Here is a 20,922-nt window from a genome sequence, read left to right on the forward strand (position 1 = left end):
CTCCACAGCACAGCATTAAGAATGATTACGGCAGGAATACAAGAGGACAACTCATTACTGCTTCCCCTTCTACAGTTAAGCTCGGGGACAGGGTGACAGCATGCTCCCTGGAAGATCACTTATCAGTATTCCCAGGATAGCTAGATCACTGACTCGTTACAAACAAAAATTATGTTTTCCTTTCTCTGTTGTGACAACAGAGCCTTAAATTTTGAAGTAAAGTTGGTCTGTGTGACAGACTGTGCTTCATTGAAACTTCACTGCCACTGGTATACTGTGTGTAATTAGGATTGAGACGTGTTTTACCCTATTTGAACCTGTTCTATCCCTAAATTGGATACTGGCATTTTAATCCTACTTGCTCATCTTTTTCATTGATACCCTCAGATAATAAAATCTAATGACCTTGTTATTGAATACTTCAACAGAAGCATCTATCCTTCTCTTGAAGCAGAGTTTTGGGTTTCTGCTAACATTTGTGGGTTAGGGTGTTAGTTTGTGGGCAGTGGGAAAATGATCCCTCTTGTATTTATCAGTCTCATTACTGGAGATTCAGTGTTGCTAGACCTTGACATTTTGAACTGACCCATGCCTTCATTAACCTAGTCCAACTCCATTTATTCATTGCACACAAAATGCTGGAGGAACTCAGCAGGCCAGGCAGCATCAATGGAAAAAATAAACAGTTGATGCTCACTTAATTCATTATTTATATTATCCAGAGTGGGAGAGGATGAGGGCTAGGATTCCCTGATTTCTCCTTGAGATTTGTCTTGGTGGCCTAAGTCTTACTTTTAAATGTCTCCTGTTTTGTGTTTCATTGGAGATGGGTTTTTTTTCTATATCTCCCCATCAAATTCTTTAATTATTTAAAAGCCTCAATCAAATAATTCATCTTATGTACCCAAGAGCATTTAAGCCAATTTAGGAAAAATGTCATCATCATTTATTCCTTTCGTAAAAAGGAATGTGAAACAACATGAAACTACATTAAACTTCAGACCTACGTAGGACTACATAAAGTGCACAAAACAGTGCAAGACAATACAATAATTAATAAAGAAGACAATAGGCACAGTAAAGGGGAAATTACAATATAATAATAAATGATGTAAATGTAAACAATGTTTTAGCAGGAATTGAAAAAGAAATGAGCAAAAATTGCAAAGGGAGTGGTGTGTGTGTGTGTGTGTGTGTGTGTGTGTGTGTGTGTGTGTGTGTGTGTGTGTGTGTGTGTGTGTGTGTGTGTGTGTGTGTGTGTGTGTGTGTGTGTGTGTGTGTGTGTGTGTGTGTGAGAGAGAGAGACTAGACTCTGGGAATTAAGGAGTCTAATGGCTTGGGGGAAGAAACTGTTGCACAGTCTGGTCGTGAGAGCCCAAATGCTTCGGTACCTTTTGCCAGATGTCAGGAGGGAGAAGAATTTGTATGAGGGGTTTGTATAAAACTATTGGACTAAGAAAACTGCTGTAATTCTCTGCCAACAATCTAAAGTCTGGAGATCCCATCAGAATTCAGCTTTAGTTTACAATTCATACCCTTTCTAGTCCTCCTAAATCTGTTCCAGTCAGAAAGATGAAAGAGCAATCTATATTGCTGGGATGATGATAGAAAAGGCACTTCTGCTGGTGGAATGTAAGGATCCGATTTCAGAATTAGAACTAGGTCACTCAAGAGTGAATTGAGGAAATGTGATTTCCATGCAAAGGCAACTGAAAATCTGGAATCACTCTCCATGTCAGCTGTCAGCTTAGGAACTTCTGAAATTCAAGGTTAAGTCCTCTTTAAGATAGAATAAACTTAAAGTTAAAAGTTTGGCTATGTATAATAATCAGTGGATTGTTGCAAATGCTACAAAAGTAAGAAAACAGATGAAAAGCTGCAAAGTGGTAGTCTGCTAAATGGAATAGAGAAGACACTCCTACAGGAAAATGAGGCCTATTCACAACAGGATTGTTAACATTGGAGCACTTCAAACCTGTTCTTGACACACAGTACATTCTTGATTTATTTGTTTTCATTCAGTTCTTCGACTGTAGCCAAAGGTATGATGTCAACATGAATTCAAATCAGTAGAGGGAAATTAGGTTCTTATTTTGGGAAGTCAATGATTCATGGGAATTACTGGGAACTAGGTTCCATCTGAAAGCCTTTGAAAAACTGCCTCAGGCTGGGTGTTGGAATCCCAGAGGAGACACGTGTGGAGAGTTTTTATTTAGTACCAATCTGCTCTCCTTCCATCAGTTTTATTGTTCTGGAAATGCAGTCAGGCACTGAGTGTCATTGCCTGATCCAATCGTCCTAACTCAAAAATGAGGTCCAGTCTTCATAAAGAAAACCTCATTTCACCATTCCAATCGCTATTGGTGAAAGAAGGGACCAACCCTGATATAATCCTGTGTCAATTATGCTGCTGAGAGACAAACTGCCTTTGAGCTAATCAATAATAATGGAAGGGCAAACATACTGTACTTATACACTTCAAAGCATCAGCTGTAACAGAAGCAAAGTATTTCTATCTCTTTAAGTAAGCTGGGTGCAGTTTTTCACCCTCATTCAGTTGTTTGTAAGAGAAAGAAGACTCATTGTGTAAATGTTTTCAGTAGTAGTTATGATGTAACATTAAACTCCATACTGGACGGTGAAAGATCAAAGGGAGCATTAAAAATGCAAGTCCCAACCCTTCCAGAAGAGGTCTGCTGATCTTTTTTATGGAAGCAAATGTCTGCATTGCCTGACTGTAGATATGATCCTTATTAATAGATTTATCTCAAAATTCAACAGGGAAATAAGAGTAAATATCTAATCAAAAATGCCACTTCTGTTTTCACCTAATTCCCTGACTGCTCTATTAATATTTCACAGTGGGTCTGAGCCGGCAATCTGATTTAGGTCTGTTTTGTCACTGTACAGAACAGGATTTCAAATTGGTGCCTTACAGCACCACAGCACAGAAAAAGGTCCATTGACTCATCCAGTCCATCCCAAATTATTGTTATGCGTAGTTTTATCAAAGTTCAAAGTTCTAAAATTCAAGGTAAAATAATATTATCAAAATAGTTACTTGTCACCAAAAACAATCCCAAGCAAATCTATAAAACAGTAACTGTAAAACAGGATGAACGGACAACAAACTGTGCAAATGCAAATATAAACAAATAACAATAAATAACAAGATAAGAGTCCTTAAATGAGTGTAGTTATCGCCTTTAGTTCAAGAGCCTGATGGTTGAGGGGTAGTGACTGTTCTTGAACCTGGTGATGCAAGTCCTGAGGCTCTTGTACCTTCTATCAGATAGCAGCAGCGAGGAAAGAGCATGGCCTGGCTGGTGAGGATCTTTGATGATCGACGCTGCTTTTCTATGTAGATTTGCTTAATGGTTGGGAGGGTTTTACCCATGATGTTCTGGGCTGAATCCACTGTAGGATTTTCCACTCAAAGGTATTGGTATTTCCAACCCAGGCTGCAACGCAGCTAGTCATCGTACTTCCACCACACATCTACAGAATTTGCCAAGCTTGCAAAAGACATGCCAGACCTCTGCTGACTCCTGAGGAAGTGGAGGTGCTGTCGTTCTCTCTTCGCAACTATATTTATATGATGGGTCCAAGACAGGGCCTCTGAGATAATACCACACAGGAATTTAAAGTGTTTCCACACCTGAACTATAGTTCTCCATACCTCTCCCTTCCATGTCCAGTGCATGTCCAAATTTCTTTTAAATGTTGAAATCCAACCCTCATCCATCACTTCCCCTGGTAGCTCCTTCCATATTCTCACCCTTCTCCAGGTGAAGACATTCCTCCTGAAGTTTCCCTTAAACATTTCACCTTTCACACTTAACATATGACCTCTAGTTCTAGTCACACCAGCCCTCAGTTGAAAAAGCCTACTTACATGTATTCTATCTATACCCCTCAAAATTTTGTATACCTCTATCAAATCTCCACTCATTCTCCTACACTCCTTGGAATAAAGACCTAACCTATTCAACGTTTACCTATAACTCAAGTCCTGGCAATATACTTGTAAATTTTATCTGCATTCTTTCAATCTGATTGATAACTGTCCTGTAGGCAGGTATCCAGAACTGCGCACAAAACTCCAAATTAGGCCTCTTATATTGATCTTACCCATACTGGGCAATCACTGAGCATTCCGTATAGCTTGTAATTGCTCTAGATACAAAATCAATAGGCTGAACTGGGCGAAGAGATCTGATATCAGAGGAATAGCAATAAGTTAAATTCATGCGTGTGGCTGAACAGTTTGCAAAGCTGGGAAAAACATCAATGGAATGAGCTTTTGTTCAAGAGTTAATGATAATTAAATTGCAACATTTCTTTGCACCTACTGTGTATGCCAACATGTTCCTGTGCAATTCCTACATATTTTCATGTGAGGCAATTTTGCACTTCCATCCTAGGATAGGAAACAAAGATAAAAGAAAAAAAGATAGCACAAAAAATCATGACGATCAGACATTGGAGCAGAATTAGGCCATTTGGCCCATTGAGTCTGCTCCACCAAACCATCATGGCTGATTTATTATCCCTGTCAACCCCATTCTCCTGCCTTCTCTCCATTACCTTTGATGCCCTGATTAATCAAGAACTTATCAACTCCACCTTAAATATACCCAATGATTTAGCCTCCACAGATATCTACAGCAATGAATTCCACAGGTTCACTACTCTCAGGCTAAAGAAGTTCCTCCTCACCTCTGTCCTAAAGGAACATCCTTCTACTCGGAGGCTGTGTCCTCTGGCCTTAGACTCCAAAACTACAGAAAACATCCTCTTCATATCCACTCTTGTAGGCCTTTTAATATTCAATAGGTTTCAAAGCAATTTCCCCCTCATTCATTTAAACACCAGCGAATACAGGCCAGAACCTTCAAGCACTCCCTATACATTAACCCTTTCATTCCTGGGATAATTCTTGTGAACTTCCTCTGTACCCACACCAATGTCAGCACATCCTTCCTTTGAGAAGGAGCCCAAAACTGCTCATATTACTCTAAGTGCAGTCTGACCAATGTCTTATAAAGCCTCAGCATTACATCCTTGCTTTTATATTTGAGTCCTCTTAAAATGAATGCCAGCATTGCCTGACAAATCTGTTTGAATATTTTGAGGAAATAACACGCAAAATAGACAAAGGAGTGTCAGTGGATGTTGCCATCCTTATCATTGACTTAACCAGTATGTTAACCTTTAGGGAATCATGCACTAAGATTCCCAGCACCTATGATTTCTGAATTTTCTGCCCATTTAGAAAAATAGTCCACACCTTTATTCCTTCTACCAGAGTGTCGGACCATACACTTCCCTTTATTCCATCTGCCACTTCTTTGCCCATTCTCCTAATCTGATGAAGTCCTTCTGCAGTCTCCCTGCTTCTTCAACACTACCTGTCCCTCTACCTACCTTTGTATCATCTGGAAACTTAGCTACAAAGCCAGGAATTTTGTTATTCAAATATAAATATAACATATAAAGAAGTGGTCCCAACACCAACCCCCACGAAACACCACTAGTCACCGGCAGCCAACCAGACAAGCCACCCTGTATCCCCACTCTTTGCCTTCTGCAAGGTAGTCAATCCTCTATCCATGCTGGTATCTTTCCCGTAAACCATGGGCTCTTGCCTTGTTCAGCAGCCTCATGTGCAGCACCTTGTCAAAGACCTACTGAAAACCAAATAAACGACATCCACTGACTGTCCTTTGTCTATCCTGCTTGTTATTTCTTCAAAGATGTTGAGCTGACTTAGGCCTATTTTATCATGTGCCTTCATGTATCCCAAAGCCTCATCGTTAATAATGAACTCCAACATCTTCCAAACCATTGAACTCAGTCTAACTGACCCACAATTTCCTGTTTTTGATCTCCCACCATTCTTAAAGAGTTTGCAATTTTCCAGTCTTCTGGAACCATTGCAGTTACCCAGTGATTCTTGAAAGATCATTAGTAATGCCCCACAATCTTTTCAGCTACCTTCTTCAGAACCCTGGGGTGTAGTCCGTCTGGTCCAGGTATTGATAAAGTGGTGAATCTGTGGAAGGCTCTGCCACAGACTGCGGTGAAGGCCAAGTCCATGGGTATACTTAAAGTGGAAGTTGATAGATTCCTGATGTTCAAGGGATATGGTGAGAGGGCAGGTGTATGGGGTTGAATGGGATCTGGGATCAGCCATGATGAAGTGGCAGAGCAGACTCGAAGGGCTGAATGGCCTAATTCTGCTCCTATGTCTTATGGTCTTATGGTCTAACTATTAACTCATTTAACTGGAGCCATGGCAAGTGACAAAGGAAATGGGGACCAGAGCCCTAGTTAATGGCAATGGAGCACGTGGACCATGTGCTGGTGAATGGAAGGACGATGAGAATTAAGCCCCTGGTATCTGGCACCAAACTAGCCACCTGGCAAGTGGAAGGGACTGCAGAAAACAGTATCCTAGGAAGAGGAAAGCGAGTATCACAAACATGAGCCAGATTTCAAACCACAGGGACTTGGATAGCAGATTATTAGAGTAACTGGTCTGTGATGTGAAGAAGATCCTAAAGATACAAACATTACTGGTGGATTTTTGCCACCCTCTTGGGAATACAATTAGGACCTCTGTAGTCCAAAGGAGGGTCAGCTTAGAGTTCATGCTTATGTCTAGATAAGGACTTGGTTCGATGCATTTATGTCAAGGGCAAATGCTGCAACCTTTCAATAACCAGCAAATTTCTTTATTCAAAAGATCTTGAGATATTTCTGTTTCTTTTCAGTAATTGTTCTATGTTGCATCTTCAAGTGTCGGATACCTAGGACAAAGAAGGAAATTGAAGCCCGTTATGCCCAGCGCCAGGCTGCCAAGAAGTATGCCAACACTTTGGATAACGTCCCTCCGCTAAATGAGCTGACAGAGATGCCGGGAGGTGAGCTAGCTATTCACAATCCACAAAACTCAAATCACTGTGTCTTTTCAATTAACATTCGAGTCATGGTCTTTGATAGTTGGAGCATCAACTGCTCATCACCAGCAGTTTATGAAAATTAAGTGTAAGTTTGGATAATATGAAATATTTTAATTAAAGAAACAAAACAGTGCAAGGCAAAAAAAAGAATAGTCGATGCTAAATATACATAAGAAAGTAGAAAATGGAGCACAGAAGATTTACATTGATAAGTCTTTGAAAGAGACAGGAACAGAGAAGGAAGCCATTGCTATTACTGGATGGTTAAAGACCCATTGTTGAAAGCCAAAAAGAAAATTTGGGAAAAGGATAGAAAGGGAATTTCTTTGCATTCATTTTTATTTTCCCAATCATGATGCTTCAGGCAAGGCCAATATTCATTGTTTATACCAACTTGCTCTTGAGAATTTGACCTTCACTCCATCTGCTACAATAGGCAGGACTTTTTGGTAGCCACCCATTTAATTCTCATTCCTACTCCGACATATCGGTCCATGGCCTCTTTCACTGCCATGAAGAAGCCACTCTCTGGTTGATGGAGCAACACCTGATACTTTATCTGAGTAGTCTCCAATCTGGTGGCATGAACATTGATTCCTCTGACCTCTGGTAATTTCTCCTCCTTCGGCCTTCTCTATTTTCCATTCCCCATTAACGTTCCCCCTTACCCTTCTCCTCACCTGCTCCTCCCCTCTCTCTGGTGGCCCCTCCTCCTTCCCTTTCTCCCATGATCCTATCAGATTCCTTCTTCTTCAGCCCTTTACCTCTTCCACCTATCATGTCCCAGCTTCTCACTTCATCACCCCCCCAACCCCACCAGCCCACCTTTCCGCTCGCCTTGTCTAACCTATCACCTGCCAGCCTGTACTTCTTCTCTTCCCCCATTTCTTCTTATTTTAGCTTCTGCCCCCTTTCTTTCCAGGCCTGATGAATGAACTCAGCCTGAAACATTGACTGTTTATTCCCTTCCATAGATACAGCTTGACCTACTGAGTTCCCACAGCAAGTTGAGTGTGTTGCTCTGGATTTCCAGCATCTGAAAACTCTCTTCTGCATATGCTCTCTTAACCTGATGCAATCCTTTTGGTGAAGTTACTCCCAAATTGCCATTGAGTCGAGGATTTTGGGATTTAGACCCAGTGACATTGATTGAATCACAGCAGACAGCATTTCCAAGATAAGAGGGGATGTTGCTTGGAGGGGAACCTGCAGTCTATATGCCTGTTGCCTCTGTCATTCCTGATGTTAAAGACTGCGAATTTACGAAGGGTGATTGATAAGTTCGTGCCCTAGGGCAGAAGGAGATGAGTTATACAGCTCTCATTACATGCACATGCAGTTCAACTCTTTAAGTGATTATGCAGGAAGTTTGAAGTTAATAGCTCATCAGTTAATAACTCATCGGGGTGATTGATAAGTTCGTGGCCTACAGTAGAAGATGAGTCATTAACTTCAAACTTTCTGCATAATCACTCAACGAGTTGAACTGCATGTGCATGTAACGAGAGCTGTATAACTCATCTCCTACCTTAGGCCACGAACTTATCAATCACCCCTCATAAGCACTGTCCTGGTACCTTAGATGAAAATGGTGTGGATGGCAGCAGTGATGTGCCAGTGGTGGGACGAATGAACAGTCCAAGCCATACCATCACTGAGTATGGGGATGGTCTTAGACTCTCCTTTTCACATTAGCTAATTAATTTTACATCAACACTTACAGAGCTTTTATCTGATCTCTTGGTTTAGTTTTATCAATGGCTTGTTCTGTTTGCTCTTCAGCACACATAGCAATGTGCTGCAGCCTCACCAGGTTGGTACCCCATCTTTAGGTAGGACGAATGTTGCTCCAAGCATCGTCTCATTGAACCAGGAATGATTCCTTGGCTTGCTTACAAAGGTTATGAGTCACAGGTGTGTACTGATGCTGCTGCAGAAAGTCAGGAGCACCACAGAGGCGTCTGTTTCTAGCGTCAGATACGTCTGAGTCTTCCCCATTTAGCACAATTGTAGTTCCACACAACATAATGATGTCCTTGGTAAGAAGACAGGACTTTGCCCCTACAAGGACCACGTGGTCATCATTGCTGCCTCAGCTGCCAGGGACAGTGCATCCGCCACAGGTAGGCTGGTTAGCAGAAGGTCAGATAGGACAATCCCAGGTGCTGGTTGGCTCGCTAGCTGTCAAAGACCCAGTTAGATGGAGCGGCACGGTAGTGTAGCAGTCAGCGCAACAATTCACAGCAGCCAGCTGTAAGATCAGGGTTTAATTCCAGCCACTTTCTGCATGTTCTCCTTGTGACTGTGAGGGTGCCTCTGGGTAGTCCTGTTTCCTCCCACGTTCTAAAGATGTAAGGTTAGGGTTAATAATTTGTGAGCGTGCTGTATTGGCATCAGAAGTGTGGCGACACTTGCAAGCTGCCCAGTGACTCGAAAACTTGATGTGCCTCAAATGACACGTTTCACTCTGTTCTGATGTACATCTGACAAATAAAGCTAACCTTGTTTTCTTTGAAATCTTCTAGGCAGTCATGTTTTTCAGCTTTCCGCTCAGTCAGTACAATGCTACCAAGTCATTCTTGGTGAAATCCTCTAGTCAAAGTGCATGCTTTGGACTAGCTACTTCAGCGCTTACTGCAAGTGTTTCGTCAAGGTGAAGTAATACTGATTCATCAGCTGAGAGAGAATGATAGGTAATAATTCAGGGGAAGTTTCCTTGCCATATTTAACCTGCTGCCATGAGACTTCATGAGCTCTGTCAGCAATGACAAAGGCTCACAAAGTTACTCCCTCTCACCTGCTTACTGCTCTGCTGCTCTCTCTGCTGAGCCTTGCTTATAGGTGATGGTGAAGAAGTCTGGCAGATTGATTGTAAGCTATGATTCTGTGTATACAACTCTAACTGAATGCTGCCTGACCAACAATGGGGCATTTTATAACTTCAAAACATTAAATTAATTCAAAGGAAGACATGGGAGTCCCAAGTGTGGGTCTAAATTTGTGTTTACTTTAAGTGAGGCATATGTCCATCATGTGGTAGCATGATGGCATATACAATTCACATATTCTTACACATAACCCATAATGATTATTTAACCAAAACAAGAAGTGTAATCTTGTGTGTGTGTGTGTGTGTGTGTGTGTGTGTACATATATACACACACACACAAGATTACACAAATACTACTGAAATATTAAATACACAACAGGGCTGATCTCTATTTGGATTGATGTTGGACAGACTTCTTACTCTTATTCTTCTTCTCTTTGACATGCTCTTATTCTACAACAGAGTTTTTCACAAAGTTGCTTAACAGTCAACCAATTTGCTGCAAGTCCGAAGTCACACATAGGACAGACTGGGTAAGAACAGAAGGGCATTTGTGAACCAGACAGCTTTTTATGACAATCCAGCAGTTTTATGGTCATCATTTCTGAAGCTAGTTGCGTTTTGTTTACTTCCAGATTATCAATTTAATATTGAAGTAGCATCTTACACTATAGAATGTGAATTTATGCCTGTGAATGTTTAATTCTGGGCTTTGTAGTTTTAGTGTGGTAACGTAGCACACCACCACCATTGTATGTGAGGAAATGGGGATTTTCATGCAGGCTGTTGTTACAATCTGGAACTTATTGACTGTAAGGTTGGTAGAAATAGTCAATCAGGGCTTTCAAAAGAGGGTTGGGTAGGTTCATAAAGAAGAATAACGTTCAAAGCTAGGGGGAAAGAGTTGGGAAATAGGATGACTGTTCTACCTGGGATAGACACAGACATCCTCTAAAAGGATCGCAACCTTGTGATGGTTTGGAGGCTTGCATGCCTCAATGACCCAGAGAACTACACTGGTTGGAGTCAGGGCTTTATCTTTTGGCTCTTGGTAGAGTCACCCATGCCAAACAGGTCAAAGGGTAGAGGCTGCACTACGAATGTTCCACCGGTCCTCCAGGTTCGGGCATCCAAATCAGGGCTAACAACACTGACTGTTCTTACAGAAACAGCAATGAAGAATCCTCCTACTTCTGAGTGTGATGGAATTCCTGGGTCTATACCCGGGACTTGCATGAATGACAGTGGTGAAAACAGAGAGGAATCTACTGACATGATGAAGGAAGCCTTGAACACCACCAGAGATGGAAGGCCTTCATTGCTGCCTTAAACGGCAGCAGTGTATTAGGCAGTAACACAGACACAGACATGATGGGTTGAAGGACCTGCTTATGTGCCATATTGATTTTATTATAATACAGCTCTAGTGCTACAGAATCTGCCTGGTGGCTCGTATATATAAACAGGGAAATTAGCCTGTCATATGCTAAAGATTAAATCAGATTTTATCAGATGTTTCATTTCATTACTTCACCATCTAATTAAGCGTGACTGCTTGCATGTTTCCCTTACTCTGGTTTATGTACTTCACTATCAGATCACCGTCACATCAGCGCTTACCTTCTTTCTCTGCTGCTGTAGCTAATTGAAATGCTTCTGTTTGAGGTGCCCTGGGGTCAAAATTCTTGTGGAGTCTTTAAGGTTTGAACAGTTCATGTGTAGCAAGCTGATCACAGCTGAATCAGCAGTTGAAACAACTGGATTTGATATTCTGGGTTGGAGATGAAGACAGTTTATAAAATAACACAGGCAGTATTTCTATTCAGGGTTGCTTAGCCGAAACATGAACTGGAGATACTGTGTACTGTACTGGTCCCCTTATTTAAGGGAGCTTATAAGTTATACATTGAAAACAGTTCAGAGAGGGTTTACTAGATTAACACCTAGAGTAGAAGGATTGTCTTATGAGGAAAGATTGAGCAGGTTTAGCTGGAATCCACTGGAGTTTAGAGGAGTGAGAAGGAAAATGATGGAATGCATAAAATCCCAAGAGTTCTTGCCAGGATGGGTGAGGATATTTCTTCTTGTGGAAAATTTAGAACTAAAGTTCTCTGTAAAAATGAGGGATCAACTATTTATAATTTTTTTTTAAATGATCTTTTTTCAAAGAAGTTGGTATGCCTTTGGAATTCTTTTCTACAAAGAATCAGACAAACAAAGTCTTGTAAGACAGAAGTAGACAAGATGCTTGATCAGAAACAGGATGAAAGATTATGAGGAATGTGGTTGCACTCAAATTAGCAATAATTCCATTGGATGGCTGAGCAGGTCAGAAGGGCTAGTCCTGCTCTTAATCTGTGTGTTTCCATGGAAAGTGTGTTTTAGCATACATATAGTGTCATATTTATGTATGCAAATACCGTACTGTACAGGTGGATCTGTGTCCATGTATATTGTAGATGAGTTTTTTGTGTGGGTACCTCTGCAAACTTTCATGAGTTTGTGTCTGCATGTATGTGTATGAAATTGTATGAGTATTGCACGTTCTTGAGTATTTCATCTGGGTATGGCCATCTGAAAATGTTTTAATTAATTCATATGTACTGTATGTGTGCCAAGAGTTTAGAAAAGACAGGATCCAGCCAGGTTATGACACTCTTCAGAAAGATGTAACAGGTTTGGTTGATCTGCATTTTGGCTCCAGAACTTAATCAGAATCAGAATCAGGTTTAATATCACAGGCATATGTCAAGAAATTTGTTGTAATATGGCAGCTATACTTTCTAATACACAATAATAACAACTGTAAACTACAGCAAGTGAGAGGTACAGTCAAGAGGGAGATTTGGGTTGCCAAAGGGCAGGTTGAGAGGGATACTGCTCATGATGCTAAGATTGACCCTAAGAGATTTTTTCAACACTTTAGTAGTGAAAGTCAAGGAGGAAGTTAAGTGTATTAGGAATAATAATGAAATGTTAAATTATGCAGAAAAGTACATAACAGATATTCTTAACTCATATTTTGCCGAAGTATTCACCTGCAAAGATATTAACGGTATCCCAGTATTTGTAGAGAAAACTAAGGTTGTTTTAAGTGATTTAGTGATCTTAGAAAGTGAGGTTCAGCTTCAGCTGAAAAGGCTGAAAGTTAATAAATCTCCAGGGTCAGACAACATATATCCAATGGGTACTTAAAGAGGTCTGTGGTTATATATACACACGCTAATATGTATTTTTCAAAAGTCATGGAGGACTGGTGAAATCTTGAAGAATCAGAAATGGGCTAATGTTGTCCCAGTGTATAAGAAGGGTGACTGTACTGACCCTGGTAACTATAGACCAGTAAGCTTAACCTGTATTGCAGGCATGATAATGGAAACAAGAATAAAGAATGAGAAGCAAAATCAGCTGATAAGAACAGGCATGTTATCAGATAGCCAGCATGGGTTCAGAAAGGGCAAATCATGTTTTACTCATCTGCTGGAGTTGTATGAAGAGGCAACTAAAATTTATGATAACAATACAGTGGTTGATATCATTTACTTGGACTATCAGAAGGCTTTTGACATGACTTTTGAAGGGTTCAACCTCTTATTAATAAGAACAGAAATTTATGTGGAAAAAATAAACACCAGAAAAAAAACAAAATGTTTTAGATTCCTAGTTCTGATCATCACTCTTTTTTTAACCTCTTCCTCTGTTTCTTTTCCCTGAATCTTAGATTCTTCTGACATTATCCCTCTACAAACTGTCTCTGGCCAACTCCAGCACAGATCTGTTCGCTCTCTACCAGTCCTTCAAGAAGAAGATGAAATGGCTCCTCTCTGAAATTAAGACCACTACTTGTTTGGCCTCTCTTCTGTCCTTTTATTATAATCTTTCCACTAATAGGGATCTCTAGTAGACACTACAGCCTCTCCACCTGTTCTAGCCCCAAATTTTCCAGCTTTACATGAAGGACTTTCAGTGAACTGCCTTTTAATTGAAATGTATTTATCCAAGGTTTCATTGGGTGCATGCTGTAAATGTCTAAAAGGCAAATTTTTTTTGGTAAAAGAATCTTCTATTCAGTCCTAAGTTTGAGATAAGGAGGACTGTTGTGGGCTGATGTGCAGAGGCAATGATCTTACCTCCATGTCAGTTCAGGTGCTCGATTTCTAAACTTCATCAACAAGTACGGTAGCTTATTGGTTATGTGATGTGGACGCAATAAATTGCCATTTCTTGCTTCTCAAGCCCTCTGTTAGTAATTTCCCTTTGTCCTTAATATTCAATAATGGGATTCACCTTCCCACATTACCTGTATATTTCTTTATCTTTTGGAGTTAAAAAGTCTTTAGATCTTTGTTTTAAACAGACAGTGATAGAGCATGTTACAAGGATCTCTTAGTAATAATGATCAGAGAGGCACAGGGAGAATCTGTAATTACTGACAATTACCTTTATTGACTCTACAGAAGAGCATGTGAATTTATAAAACCGAATACCTGTGTGCACATCTACTAAGTTTTCCTGACACTCCATAAACAGTCAAAGAAAAGAAAAGGTAATACCAGTAAAAGGAGTCAATGCTGCCATGTGTTCCTTGTGGTCTCACTCCGATCTCCACGTGTCCACATCTGCGATGGCTGGTCTCTGGAGAGAGTTATTGCTATATTTGCATTTGAAGTGTATTCTTTAATATTCATTCCTTAGCAGTTCAAATGCACTTCAGCGTTATTGGCTATGGGTTATCTGACTGACCTAGAACACCTTCTTATCGGCTTTGGTCCAAACCAACATCCATTTATTGCATTTCTGCCGCAAGTGACAACTGGTAATTTATGTCTCTTTATTCTCTTTGACTCTGGTTCAACCCAGTCAAACCAGCTCACTCAGACACTAGACCATGATAGTGAGATCATTTCTGCAAACCTACCATTGTACACACCAGACAGTTTATCTGAGAATGATCTGAGGATTAGCAGGTCAATAGCAGAAACTCCTTTGTACACATCCAATTGTTCTGATTAGATTGTCCCAGAGCAAGAATCGATTCTCAAACGTTTCACAAGATGGAGGCCTTTCTGGCCAACAGTACGTTATATACAGCCCCCCTACGGTGAAGAATATCAAATATTTAGAACTCATGGATTGAAGAAATTTCTTCTCACCTCATCTTCAACAGAAAATCTCAGATGATTTCTAATCTAACCTGATTTATAATGATTGTTTAAACCAAAACCTCACTCCTGCTGATCAATTGAATACCTGCAATTTTCCTCACATCTAAGGCAAGTATATCCTTATGTAAAAAGATGGGAAAACTACGTAATATCCATCATAAAGCATATAAAATTTCATCAAGGCCCTATTCTGGTAGTTGAATTCCATTGTAATAAAGAGTAATTTATGCTTTAGATTTTGAGTTACCTACTATACATACGTGTTCACGTTCTACTTTTTCTTTCATTTGAGGGATTACATGGAAAAGATCCATGGAGAACAGGTTTATACAGTCATTAAAAGGACAGCACCAGAAACAGGACCTTCAGCCCATCTAGTCCATGCTGAACCATTTAAACTGCCTACTCCCATTGACCTGCACCTAGATCATAGCCCTTTATATGCCTAGCACCCATGTACCTATCCAAACTTCTCTTAAACTTTGAAATTGAGCTTGTATGCACCACTTGAGCTAGCAGCTCATCCCATACTCTCACAACCCTCTGCGTGAAGAAGTTTCCCCTCAAGTTCCCCTTAAACTTTTCACCTTTTAACCTTACCCTATGACCTCTAGTTGTAATCCCATCCAATCTCAGTATAAAACACCTGCTTGCATTTCCCCCTATCTATATCCATCATAATTTTGTATACCTCTATCAAATCTCATCTCTATCTTCTATGTTCTGAAAGATATTGTCTAATCTATCCAATCTCTCCTTTTAACTTACGTCCTCCAGTCCCAACAATATCCTTGTAAATGTTCTCTGCACTCTTTCAACCTTGTTTATATCTTTCCTGTAGGTATGTGACCAAAACTGCACACAATACCCCAAACTAGGCCTCACCAATGTCTAATACAACTTCATCTTAACATCCTATCTTTTGTACTCAATACATTGATTTATAAATGCCAATGTGCCAAAAGCTTTCTTTAGGATCCTATGTACCAGTGATGCCACTTTCAATGAATTATGTGCCTGTATTCCCAGATCCCTCTGTTCTACCAGACTCCTCAGTGCCCCACTGTTCACTGTGTAAGACCCACCCTGGTTGATCTACTGAAGTGCCACACCTTGCACTTGTCTGAATTAAATTCCATCTGGAATCTTTCAGCCCATTTTTCCAGCTGGTCCGGATCCACAATTTTTAAGTTGCTCTGTATTTTAAGCGGAACTTTATTCTCTTAATAAATTGTCAATATAATAAATTACAGAGATTTGAAACAAAGATGATGAAATATTCATGGGAAATTTTAATCTTCATACACCCTAAGCAAGTCAAATTAGCAAGGGTAGTCATGAAGTCAAGTTCACAGGATAGTTTTCCGGAACAAAATTTGTGGACTTCATGGGAAAACAAGTTATTTCAGATCTAGTCATGTGTAATAAGAAAAGATTAATTAGTAAAACTATAATAAAAGACCCAAGAGGAGCAATGATCATAATCTGATAATATTTCAAATTCAGTTTGAAAGCAAGAAACTTAAATCTAAGCCTAAAGTAAATAAAGGCAATTAAATATGGAAGGGGAGGGTGGGTTAGCTAAAGTATGTTGGGAAACTAGACTCAAAGCTTTGATGATAGATAAGTGGTAGGAAACATTTACACTAAATAAATAAAGCATTTCTTAATTCCGTTCAGAAATAAAAACATGATAGGAAAAGCAATCCATTCAAATTAAATATATTATATTGAAATAAAGGGTTTTGAATTTTGCAGAGAATACACTGTATTTTTAAAACAGTATTCTGTATTCTGTACACTGAATTGGAAGAATTTTGGAATGTAGCAAAGGATAAAACTAACATCGAGGGAGAAATATAATAAACTGGCAATAAATTTAAAAACAGATTGTAAAAGCTTCTATAAGTACAAAAAATGCAAACGATTATATAATGTTTTATTTCAGCAGTTGCGGCAGGTGAATTAGTAATAAAAATAGCTTAAAGTCACAGGTGTTAAACAAAGACTTTGTATCTGTTTCACAGTAATAAACACAAAAAGTGAGCAAGGATCAAGAAGTTAGGAATTTAAAATTATAATATCAATTCAGCAAATGTACTATAAATACAACTGATTCTGCAGATGCTGGAAATCTTGAGCAAGACGGAGAAATTTCTAGAGCAACACAGCATTTCACGTAGCACCTATGGAGGGAAATAAACAGTTGCCGTTTCAGCCTGAGCCCCTTCAGTAGTCCTCAAGATCTAAAAGACATGAAAACTATAGCGGTAGTCAGAGAAAGTTGTTGTCTTACAAAGATATCACAATTTTAAAAATATTCCTCCAGACTGGAAAGTAGCAATTGAAATAATTCTATCCAATAAAGAATGGAGAGGAAAACATGATATTTCAAGCTTATTAAACCTCCTATGTATCATTGGAAAATATCATCCATTATTACAGAAGTGATATCAGACCACTTAGAAGAGCAAATATGATTAGGAAGAGTCAGCAAGATTTCATGAAATCATGTTTAACATATCTATAAAAAAATCTTTGAGATTATATCTAGTTGTGTAGAATAAACTGAGCTTAAATGTTTAACTCCTGACATAGGGTCGCTACCCTAAATGTTGGCTATCCCTCTGCCTCCACAGATAACACCAAGCCTGCAAAGTTCCTCAAGCACTTTTTTTTTGCTTCAGAATAACGGAAGAGTGGATTTCCAAAAGGGATTTAATAAGCTGTCACATAAATGATTAATAAGAGCTCATAGCGAAGCAGATAACACATAACACTGTGGACAGAGGATTGGTTAACAGATGGAAAATGGGTCACTCTGAAAAATTATAACTGTTTCAGTGGTGTGTTGCTTCAGGTATTTAGGTTTGTATAAATAACTTAGATGAAGGAGCCAAGTGTAATGGATTGTGTTTTCCTATTGAGATAAAGATAAATAGAAGAGTAAGTTTTGAAGAAAAGACAAAATGTATGCAGGTGGAATATAATGAGTGGAAAATGAAGTTATCCATTTTGATTGAAAGATAGAACAACAATATATTATTTAAATAGTATGAGACTATTGGGATACAGTGAGATCTGTATGACTTTATAAGAGCCAAAGAAAGTTTGTACCGGTAATTAAGGAGACAAAAAGGACATTGGATTTTATTGCCAAGAGGCATAAACAAAATAGGAAAGTGCTGCAGCAGCTGTACGGTGCTTTGATGAGACCATGTCTATAATGTTTATTACAGTTTTACTTTTCTTAATTTAAGGAATTTTAAACGTTCCTTAGAGAAGGTGAAGTGAAGGTTACCAGATAGACTTTGGAAGTAAAGCTAATGAGGGAAGATTAAACAACATTGTCCCGTACTCCTTGGAGTTTAGATGATGGAGAGAGATTTTAAAGAGTTTACTGAGAGAAGATTGATCCTAGTTTGGGAATCGAGAACTCAGGTGGGATAAGTCATTCAAGACAGCAATGAAGAGAACATTATTTTTTTAGTGGGTTGTGAAACATTTATGTTCTCTATTGCCAAGGAGCTGCTGAGCATGAAGTAGATAGATGCCGAAACAACAGAAATCTAGAGTGATTAGGCTAGGAAATGCAGTCAATCCCTGATCATATTAAATAGTGCAGTAGAATCAAGAGCCCATAGACCTCCTCGTGACTCCTATTCTCTCAAATAGTATATATTTTACTTACAAAGTATTTGTCTGTGTAAGTATACTTCTAAACTACTATGCAAAAAAAATCTGGTGCAATCATCTGCTTAATTCATTTCTAAAATTTCAATGTCAGTAAAAAATGACTATAATACTGTCAGATTTCTGTAATGGGTGCCTTTAGGGAAGAAAAGATGCCTCAGATTGTTTGGTTCACATGTGGCTTCAGATCAACATCAACGTGGTGACTGACTATCAGTTGCCTACAGAAGTGGTATTCAGTGTCACTAAATCATTAACTCCTCATAGGACGGTCAGGGATGATGATCATAGTGACCTTCACATAGCAAGAATGAATAACAAATAAAATCAAAGTATGGTCTTAATCACTATTAGAGATCTCATCACAGATTTTGAATAATAAGGATAATAGGGTACTTGTCCCATTATCCCTCGCACAACCTACACAAGATGAAGGAAAATGTGAAATTGCATAGTTCTATTCACCAGGTTCAATTCTGACTTCCTGTGCTCTCTATGTGGAGCTCACACATTCTCTCTGAGAGTGTGAGTTTCTCCTGGGTTTCATGTCACAAAAACATGTGGGTTGTGACTTTAGTTGACAACTGCTAATTACCTCAAGCGTTGGTGGCTGTTGAGAAATTATTGGGCTGGTGTGAGATGGATTCAAAGGGAAATAATTTAAGGAGTGTGATGGCTCTGAACATCATCATTGAATCAATGGTCCAAATGGACTTCTCTATGTTAAAAGAAGTTCCTGGCCTACAAACCAAATGTGCAAGGTGAAGTGGGCTGTTGAAGGGTATGCCCGTTCCAGCAGTGATCACCCAATGTACATTTTAATTTATGCTTTGTTTATGAAGAGAACAATTTAATTGAATTTAACATTGCTATGACATTGATACTGCATAACCTTTTCTCTTTTCTTGTATACAGTATATTCTTTCTTCTGTATGTTTCATGGATCATAGAAACAGCATAGTTGCCTTGAAATTAGCTTTCACCCTTTAAACACTAAGCATGGATCATCCATCTGAGAGATCTGCAAAAAAAAGGGAACTATTGCATACCCCACCGAGAAAATTGTTTAGATTTTTTTTATTGTGGGTAATGAGCAAACACTTTGTATGTACATTTTCAAAAGGAATTGCCTGTATTGCTCTGTTGGATGTTGGAAGAGCTTCAGGGCTTAAATAACATAGTTCAGGCTGAGACTGACTGAGTTCCTTGGCCTGACATGTTGATTATTTATCCCCTCCACCATCACTCTGATTGATTCATACCTGTTTAAATAAATTAACTGGAAGCTATAAAATGCTTCTCTCACCATCAGAACGTCAAAGTAATGGGCCACTTTGCACAGAGATGGTTTCATAAACAGCACTGAGATTAGATGATGAAACTAATGACAGAAAAAATGCCAGAAGTAGTCAGTAAACCAAGCAGCATTGAAACAGGATCAGAAACTAATTCAGCTGCTTCTTGTGCTATTGCTTGAGGAGTGACTGCTGATTGAATTATCTTTCATAATTAGCTTCAAACTATGTCATAAGATCTTTTACAATCAACTGAATGGAGTTTAGTTTCTCACCTAAAATGATAGTTCAGTACTTTTTATAGAAGGCTTAGGGTATATACAGCAGGTACCACAATGGTAGCTCCATAAAAACTTCCAAAATTCAGTGGAAACACAAGTGAATGAATGTCAGGGTCCTCTCCCAGGGCAACATACCTAATTATATTCAATCGTCATTTACATTCCCACCATCAGACTCGAGCAAAACCACTCAATTCCGAACACTGTGATTAGAGGGGATGATAAGGCAAGTAAAGGAAAAGGTTTAAGGATGTGCTTAGGGCCTTGTAAAAATCGTCCCAGTTAACTCCTGGGAACATCTGCCCATGACAACAATGTGTGGAGAAGCAGCATTTAGGATGGTATTGAGAATTTTGAGGCCATGCAACCGGAAGACATAAAGGGCTCACCTAAATGTTGGAATGAGCACACAACAACTCAAACCACCCACCCACTTAACCAGACAGACACCCCTTCCTCTATCTGTGAAAGAATCTTCACGTCCTATCATTCACTCAGAAACTGTAAATCAGAGTGAAATTAAGTCACATTTTAGGTTATCCCTTATCTGGCAGACTTTTTCTTTTACAAACCAAGGTGAAACTACCTGACTGAACTAAGCTCAGGTAGGATGACGATGTGACTGAATCTGGGGTGAAATGATCAGTGTGGGCAGACCACAGTATCAGACCACCTTTATGGGCTAACTGCAGC

General features: G+C 39.3%; 1 protein-coding gene across 2 annotated transcripts in view; it reads left to right on the top strand.

Moving 5' to 3' along the window:
- Positions 1-20,922, top strand: part of tmie (transmembrane inner ear) — an 84,980-nt gene that overhangs the window by 44,057 nt on the left and 20,001 nt on the right. The window contains exons 3-4 of one of the 2 annotated variants that reach the window (XM_073049114.1): positions 6,777-6,926; positions 13,517-13,989. In XM_073049114.1, coding sequence (XP_072905215.1) covers positions 6,777-6,926; positions 13,517-13,623 — 257 coding nt within the window. In that variant the 3' untranslated portion in view covers positions 13,624-13,989. Of the gene's footprint in view, positions 1-6,776; positions 6,927-13,516; positions 13,990-20,922 lie in introns of those variants that run through there. The other variant, XM_073049107.1, reaches the window with a different exon arrangement.

Source organism: Hemitrygon akajei, chromosome 1, assembly GCF_048418815.1.
Source record: "Hemitrygon akajei chromosome 1, sHemAka1.3, whole genome shotgun sequence".
In the NCBI taxonomy this organism is placed as follows: Eukaryota; Metazoa; Chordata; class Chondrichthyes; order Myliobatiformes; family Dasyatidae; genus Hemitrygon; species Hemitrygon akajei.